The sequence below is a fragment of the Juglans regia genome, chromosome 2 (assembly GCF_001411555.2).
Source record: "Juglans regia cultivar Chandler chromosome 2, Walnut 2.0, whole genome shotgun sequence".
In the NCBI taxonomy this organism is placed as follows: Eukaryota; Viridiplantae; Streptophyta; class Magnoliopsida; order Fagales; family Juglandaceae; genus Juglans; species Juglans regia.
In genome coordinates, this window is record NC_049902.1 from 34986259 (window position 1) to 34995230 (window position 8972).

Sequence of the window (8972 nt, forward strand, 5' to 3'; positions counted from 1 at the left end):
GAATAAATTTCACTTCAAGTGTTACATGTAAAATAAAATAAAAATAAAAATAAAAAACTGCAAGTGTTACATTGAGTTATAGCCCAAGGATTACTCATTTCAAGAATTGAGTGGATAACACTTGGGCTTGTTTGGATTGCGGTAAGAATCTTAAAAAGTATTTAAATAAATATAAAATCTATTTAATAAAAAATTTAAGTTATTTAAGTGTTATGTATCAAATTATTTTTAATTTTAAATAAGTTAAAAATTACATAATCTCAAATAGTTTTTTTTGGTATAAAAATTATTTTGATATTTTTTTAAAAAAATATTATTCCGCATAACGTTTTTAATTTAAATTTTAAAAATACAACTTTGTCAAAGCTTAGGGTGGAATATTCGAATCTCCCTTTGTATGCCAAATTATTTTAAATAATAATAATAATAATAATAAAAACATAATGATTTTTTTTTTAAAAAAATGATTTATACAAATCTTAAATAAATAAATTTCATACAAATTTTTATAAAAAATTAGATTCTATCTTAAAAATAAATATAAAAAAATTATTTTTTATTAATAAAACTTATTTTTTTATAAAAATTTTATATAAATTTATTTATTTAGAATTTGTATCGTTACTTTGCTCTTTTACGAGGAGAACAAGCACGGCAAAAGTAGGTGTGCCACACTGCCATTGACCACCAGGCTTGGTCAGATTCCCTCTCAGTGACATCTGCCTCAGTCTGAGAGTGAGACGCTCACACACACACCACCACAAAGAAGACCGTGCGCCACCAATCGAGGCGGCGATTGCTAGGACGCGGCCAGCGCCGATGACTGTTTCGGAAAAATGACGGCCACGTCGGCCAGTGACTGTACTGTGCCAGCTGCGTATTTCAGAGTACAAGCTCCAATCCCGAAACCATCGCCATGTCCAGGTCTTTAGCTTCTAGAACTCTCTCTAAGTTTGTTGCGCTCTGTTTGTGCAAAGTGAGGAACTAGAAAAAAATGACAATATTTAATGCTGAATTGAGAAGTCCACCTCTTATTGGGCAAGTTGTTATATCAGTCTTTAACTTTATCTTTTGGAGAATTTTTGCTCCAATCATGAGAAAAGTCAGCCTTTAAATAATAAACTCCTTCATTTTCCTTCCATCTTATCATCAGCCAAACGAAGAGTAGTCGAGGAATTTCTAACTTTATTTCGAAAGAAAGATTTTCGATCAAGTAATCTTATGCTCTGTTATTGGTGTGTATCAGTGAGAATTGGTGTTCGTCAGATTTCCCCGTCATTTGCGCAAGTGCATAGCTATAGGTGGAGAAAATTTTGCTTTAAGTTGCTGTTAAGACATTACTTCAATGTAGTTAGAGTTGTGTCCTTCCTGAGAGGATTGCGTGCCCCTTTGATATGTGTTTTCGATGTGAACAGCTTTTAAGCTTAGTTTAAACTAGCTCGCTCATGTATTCCTTTTGTTTTGATTCTGAATGTGCTTAGTAGAAGAAATTGTGAACGGTGTCGATTGAGGTATGTAACTGCAAAAGTACTGTTTTGTAAGCTGCATTGTAGAAATCATCGCACGTATCATCTGAAGGAAGCGGGTACATTTGATGCGATCAAGAAAATTAATTGACACACGTTGTTAAATGACACTTGTAACTGTAAAGGTGATATTAGTAATTTGTTTTGTAGAAGAGTTTGCATAAATTATCTGAAGGAAGCTGGTATATTCACAATCTGGTAAATATTCTCTAGATAATAATCACTTATGCTGTTTGTCAGTGGAGCAGTTCTGCTGTATTGCCTTCACCATGAATAGGGTTGTAGGGGCAAGTTTTCCATTAGCCCCCCGAGATGTATGGACTCAAGAAACTAAAAAGGTTAAGTGAAAAGAGTCGAAAGACTATTAAGTCCTTGTCTTGAAGCAACCAGTAAGTGCTAAAATATATTGCACCATATGAGGTTATAAATAAGACTATATCTTGATCATTCTTCACTCATCTTTAAGCACATCCCTAAAAATCTGCATAACAGGCATAATTATAGTTATTTTTTTATGTTAATGTTCAGGGTTTTTCTAAAGAATTGTAAACAAAATGTTAATTTTCAGGTTCATGCCTGTCATATACTATTATCTTTGTTATCTTTGAGCATGATGGAGTTCTGAATACATTGTTGAATGTGCAGTTTTTGGACCTATGGAAATGTTAGGAGGATTGCACACTCACTCTTCCCAAATCTGAAAACCAGCTGCTTTGCAGTAAATAGTGGGGAGGGATATAATATCCTTTGCACCTATTATTCGCTAAGCAGAAAAATCTCCCAGCATAGATTTTCTTTTAGAGTACCTTCTCCTTTTGCATTATATAAAGCAAAAAATAAGATCTTCTTACACAGTAGTGATTACATAAACTTCTATGGCCTTCCAATGAGTAAGACAATCTCTCACCAGCTGCGAATTGCTTGGAGAAGGTTTTCCTCTGCATGTTCCAACAATGGGCCAGCTTTACCACCGATAAGTCTGATTGCATGTGCAGTGAGCCTGGCTTTGACCCGATCAAATCTAGTTGCCCCTGGTGTTATTGCTATCATAATTGGAGAGCTTGTTTGGACACGACAAACATGGGCAGAGGCAGAATACTTGCCAACAAGGGATACCTTGTATATGCATGCTGAAGATGGACGTGTTTATCTGACCTCATTTGTATATTCAGTACTGGAGGGTTTTATCTTGTTTCTCAGAGCTATATACTTAGCAATTTTGTTCTCACCCTGCATAACTATGGCTCCTTTTGTGGATTCCCTTGGTGTTGAGTTTAGGAAAAGATGGCTCCACATTGTCCATCTTACACTAGAAAAAGCAGGCCCAGCATTTATAAAATGGGGTCAATGGGCTGCAACAAGACCCGATCTCTTCCCCAGAGATTTGTGTAAACTTGCAAAACTTCATGCCAATGCACCAGCACATAGTTTTTCATTCACCAAAAGAACCATTGAAAGGGCATTTCGTTGAAGGCTGTCCGAAATCTTTGAAAATTTTGATGAGAAACCTGTGGCATCAGGAAGTGTTGCTCAAGTTCATCAAGCTACACTGAAATACAGATATCCCGGTCAGAAGATCAAACCTATTGTTGTTGCTGTAAAGGTTCGACATCCAGGTGTTGGCGAAGCAATTAGAAGGGATTTTATGATAATTAATTTCGTGGCAAAAATTTCTAGGTTTATCCCTACTTTGAAATGGTTGAAATTGGATGAAAGCGTACAGCAATTTGGTGTTTTTATGATATCTCAGGTTGATCTTTCAAGGGAAGCTGCTCACCTGAGTCGCTTTATTTATAATTTCCGAAGATGGAAGGATGTCTCATTTCCAAAGCCTCTATACCCCCTGGTGCACCCATCTGTTTTAGTGGAAACCTATGAACAAGGTGAAAGTGTTCTGCATTATGTTGAAGAGCTTGAAGGACATGAACAGATTAAAAGTGCCCTTGCTCAAATTGGAACTCAAGCACTTCTAAAGATGCTTTTGGTATCGTATATTATTTGCAACTCTTTTTTTTCCCTTTTCTTTCATACCTCTCCCGGTAACTCATGGTTCTAAATGTTTTAGTTGATTTAGTGGTTCTATTTGTATTCTGCATTTGTCCTGGAAACTTTAAAGATTTTTAAATGAAAATCTTTCCATGAGTTCACCCTAGAACCCATGATGATAGGATACAGCTGTAGTAGCTGCATGAATACCTGTGCAAGTGAATGATAAAAAGCATGCGATTCATTATTGGGAACTTAGTTCATTCAAGCCATGAATGAGAGAGTCGTGAGTAAGGGAACCTTATTTCCTCACTTCAACACTTGTATCATGTACCATCCTCCTTTAGATGGAATTTTCACCCATCAAGATTATAACTGTCTTGAAATGTAGTTGGCGTTGCCAATTATAAATTCTCTTTATGAAATTAGATGTGATTTATTATTGGGAACTTAGTTCATTCAAGCCGTGCATGAGAGTCGTGAATGAGGGAACCTTATTTTGGCACTTCAACTCTTGAATCATGTACCATCCTCCTTTAGATGGAATTGTCAGCCATCAAGATTGTAACTGTCTTGAAATGTAGCTGGCGATGCCAATTATAAATTCTCTTTATGAAATTAGATGTCGCGTGAGTGAGGTAGTTGAGTGTATTATGCTGAGAAATTATTTTCTACTTCAGGTAGACAATTTTATCCATGCGGACATGCATCCTGGAAATATTCTTGTCCGAGTAACGCATAGCAAACCATCACATAAGCAGATCTTTAGATCAAAGCCTCTAGTCATTCTCCTTGATGTAGGCTTGACTGCTGAACTTTCAAAGAAGGATCGAGTGAATCTACTGGATTTCTTCAAGGCTGTAGCACTTCAAGATGGTCGGACTGCTGCCGAGTGTACACTTAGATTGTCTAAACAACAAAACTGCCCAAATCCAAGGGCTTTCATTGAGGTAATGCATCTGTTACATAGCTTTTGGGTGGAAGTAACTTTTAGTTCCTAAAAAAAGAAAAAATAAAAAACTGGAAGCTTATTTCTGGTCAATGCAAGAATCTTTTTTTTTAGCTATAAATAAGGATTGTATTAATGAGAACTAGGCATAGCCGGTTAATGCAAGCATCTTGCAAACAATTATCACTTGCTAGCCCAAATCATTATCATTTCTTTTTAAAGTTATATGGGTGATTTGGGTTTTATGATCTATAATGCATCACATTTTCATAGACTTCCCAACTTCTTGAATTCTTTCTCATACATTAAATATAAGGAAAATTTGAGTGCAGTCATTGCTGCACTAATAATGAGTTGTGGCACCCCTGTATCATGGATGTTAGTTCCTTTGCTTCACAAGCTTGGGTGTACCGATGTTTTAATAGTCAACTATAATGACTGGTTTCTTGGGATGTCCAAGAAGGCAGGGCAACTTTTATTACTTATAGAAACCATGCAATTTGATCCTTTTGACTCTATCATTGAGAGTTTCAAGGCTGTTAATTTTGTAATACTTCTAGGTGTTAGTTCAAATTCACCTTGAAAATAAGCTTCTACTCCTTGTTGTTGCCATAATTACTATAATATCAGTAAAAAATTTAAGAGGTTGTGGTGGTTTGACAGGAAGCGGAGAAGTCTTTCGATTTCTGGCGCACCCATGTTGTCCACCCTGCGGATTGCATGCAGCAATTGCTGGAGCAAGTTAGGCGTCATAAGGTGAACATCGATGCGGATATTTGTACTGTGATGGTAACCACTTTGGTGCTTGAGGTACTTTCTGCCTCTTTTCTGTGCGCCCTCATGTTATATACTCTTGTTTTTGAAATATAAAGTTGACAGATTTGGTAAACCCCTTCACCCGTCCTTTATAGCCCGACTTCTTAAATGCAAACTCAAAGACATGCTTCCTCGAATGTTTTCCTTTCTGCCTTGGCGGCAAGGAAAATGCCATAGGCTACTATCAGATCAAGATGCCTGAAATAACATTTTCAATTTATTTTTTTTATTTTTTTGTAACTCATCATGCGGTAATTAAATCTGATTATGTTGCATTTACTGAATCGTTCCGGCAGGGATGGCAGCGGAAGCTTGATCCGGATTATGATGTGCTACAAGCTTTGCATTCATTACTATTTAGAGTTGACTTGGCAGACTCTCTCTTCGACACCATTGAAAAACTCATGGGCCCCTAAAAGGAGCTCTACCTCTTTAACTTGCAATTTTTTTTTTAATCTTTTTGCGTCAGAAAATATTGGCCCCGACTTGTACAAAAAGTTTAAAAAATAAAAGTAAACATACCATAATAGCACTATCAATTCTGCTGCTTATCATGGGATCATATCAGTCATAAAATAAAATAAAATACAAATAAGTTTTTATTAGCACTAAGCCTGGTCTGGGTATCGAGATATTCTCAAACTTCTCGTAATTTTATTTTCAAATATCACTTCAATATAAATATTTTTTAATTTCAAATTTTTAATTTTTTTTTTATCTAATCATTATCTAAATATGAAATCTAATATAATTTTTTCAAACTTCTAAATAAAATATTAAAAAATATTATTAATTTTCTTAAATTTTAAAATAAAAATTATAACAAATAATTTTTTAATTTTAAAATATTTTTATTATAATTTTTTCAATCCTTACTCATAACCCTACGACATTGTCCAAACGAGCCTACGTTGACTATTTCACCTTCCGATTCAGGACTCATCAATGCTCATTTCCTTTAGTTTTGTTTCAAAATTTGTTTTGAGTGACTTCCACCAAGAAGAAAGACATGGTTTCGAGGTCGGATTTAGCGCCTAAGCAATTGTATAACGACAAACACAAGAGCTTTCCATCAATATAGTCAGATAATGACCACAGAAAACTGTGTTCCTTCCCTCTTATCATTCCCAAATGACTTGAGCGAGAGAGGCCACGAGGAACAACTTGGATATGTAGAGCTTTCTCTTGCTCACCCAGAACCCTGTTGTCTTTGCAGCTCAATCGTCTGCAGAACTTGCTCAGAAGTTTCTTCTCCTCAAACACGCACAAAACACAAGGACAAATTCGTACACACGGACGGACACATTTATCTCTGTTGTTAATGGGTTCATTGATGCGTTGAGTTCAACAAGGACCACCGAATTCTATGTCAATTTTTTTGGGTCTATTTAGTTCTGTCAACCCTTCCCAAAAAAAAAAAAAACTAACAAACTAAGAAGCAAGAAGGCCTCGCTAACAATAAACATAAGCAATTTAGTTATACTCAAAAGAACAGAGATTTTAGTGCTTTAGGTATTTATGATTCAATTTTGGACATTTCATTGTAGCTAACAATGATGGAATTGACAAATGAACACGGGGCGACTCAGGAAACTATTGAAGGTGGAGTTTTGTTTAAGCCCACCAGGGGTTCTCGCCTGTTCTGAAATCGGTTTCAACCCACGGAACAAATAATACCTTCCCATCATCAATGTCTGCATGTGCCAGAGCCAACGACTGTTCCAAATAAAGAGTATAAGGTCAATTAACACAGAGATAGAGAGAGAGACGGAACATATGAAAGGGATTCTTAGTCACTTTGTGACATACCAGAGGAGCAGGTCCCCTAACAACTTTGCCTTGGTAGTTGTATTGGGAACCGTGGCAAGGGCAGATGAACTTGTTTTCAGCAGCATTCCATGGCACCACACAACCTAGATGTGTGCAGACTGCGTTAATGCCATAGGTTGCCAGACTCCTATCACTTTCCACAACAAGGTAGGTTGGGTCTCCCTGCAATTTCGAATTTCTAAGACATCACTTATAAGTGTTGAAAAATTCATAAAATGTATTGGGTAGGCAAAGAGCACCAAGAAATTTGTTCTTGAAAAAGGAGAAATGGACTATTTGGACTAGAAGAATAGATTTGAATGTGCTGGCTATATAAGTTAGATATATGGTCATGGATTATGAAGCGGTATTACAACGGCTAATTTGTCATTAGTTTGCAGAGCTTATATTGCTTAGAGAATATATGGATATCCTAAGGAAATATAGGATACGTACCTTCAACCCTTGGGTTAGGGTTCTGTCACCAGGCCCATGGCTCTTAAGCCAATCAGATGCAATGACATCATTTCCAAGAGCATCCTTTGCTATGGTACCGCCACCGGCGCCACCCGTCCTGTTCAGTTTCCCATGCTTAAGGTAAAAAATCAAAACAAAGGAATTGCAGAAATCATAATTTGGCGTTGAAGTCCTATAATGGAGTTCAAGATTTGGATTGAAATAGGTTTGGCACTGTGGAACATACCATTTTCAAGGTGATTCAAGAATATATATATATATATACACACAACAACACTTCAATATGAAAGCTGAACGGTATGTTTTGTTTATAAAGTTTCTTAAATATTTTGGAAGAGTAAAAATTATAACTAGTAAACTTATCTATCTTTATTCAACTCATCTCATCTCATTTAATTATTATAATTTTTTTAAATTTTTACATAAAATAAAATAAACAATTCGATATTTTCAAATCTCAAAATAAATATAACATTAAAAAAATATTTTATCAATATTTTATTTAATTTTTAACTTTAATTTCAATTTATCTAATCTGCAAAATCCAACGATTCCTTAAATTTATTAGGGCTGGACATTAAAATAAGAAGGAAAACTGAACTCACCCTGGTGGGACGAAAAAGGAAGCGTAAGGAACCAACATGCCAGCCGTGGGAAGAGAAAGAGCCCCTAACAAAAGCAGATTCATGAGCTCCCTCTTGCCCATGTCAGGTACGCGGTCGGCTGGAATGCTGGTGGCCTGGCAAGTAATTTTCACACCCGTTTCCTTCCTCGCCAACTGGGTTCTTGCGGGCTTCACCATCAAAGCTTGGGATGAAGAAAACAATCCATTCTTACTTGAACACAGCTGAAAACAAACATGAGCAACTTTGAGCTTTGATTTTCAGACATCATATCGATGTTTTGAGTTTTCAGCCAAGTCGCTGCACTAATTGGTTGCAGGAGTCGTAAAGTCATTGAAGAGGATGCAATTTAGACTGTATATGAAGAATCGAGTACTTACCTGAGAAGTGGTTGAAGGGGAAAGAGTCGAGGCAGCCATGGAAGAGAATTTGAGAGAGGAGAGATGGGGGTGGGAGATGTACTAGATATGTGGAGGAGAGGTATGTAATATTAGTTTCTAGATAAGGCATAAAATTCGACTGACGGAGAAAGACGGTCTCATAGAGCCACATGTTGCAGATATGCAACGTTGGTGTTTAGAAGTCCTATCTCCTTTATGAAGCTTGTTGAACTACCTAAATAAATGAGCAAGTCCGTTTAAAATTATGATTGATTTGCTTAGAAAAAAAAAAAAAAGATTGATTTTATACTTTTCGTCTGACGAGTAAGATTAATTAAAAAAAATGATGCTAGTTTGTATATGAAGGATATAATTTCCCCAAGATCGACTTATTTTATGCGAGTCC

The 8972-nt window shown here is 36.0% G+C and overlaps 1 protein-coding gene and 1 pseudogene across 1 annotated transcript; one reads left to right on the forward strand and one right to left on the reverse strand.

Moving 5' to 3' along the window:
* The first annotated feature begins 651 nt into the window (after nucleotides 1–651).
* LOC109014040 lies at nucleotides 652–5840 on the forward strand (annotated as a pseudogene).
* An 890-nt stretch (nucleotides 5841–6730) lies between these two features.
* LOC109014063 (cytochrome b6-f complex iron-sulfur subunit 1, chloroplastic-like) lies at nucleotides 6731–8770 on the reverse strand. The gene is made up of 5 exons (XM_018996369.2): nucleotides 8567–8770; nucleotides 8169–8410; nucleotides 7543–7660; nucleotides 7087–7269; nucleotides 6731–6993 (listed from the first exon to the last, which is right to left on the reverse strand). Exons 1-5 carry the CDS (start codon nucleotides 8603–8605, stop codon nucleotides 6892–6894), a joined length of 684 nt encoding a protein of 227 aa, XP_018851914.1. The 5' UTR covers nucleotides 8606–8770; the 3' UTR covers nucleotides 6731–6891.
* Nucleotides 8771–8972: the final 202 nt, after the last annotated feature.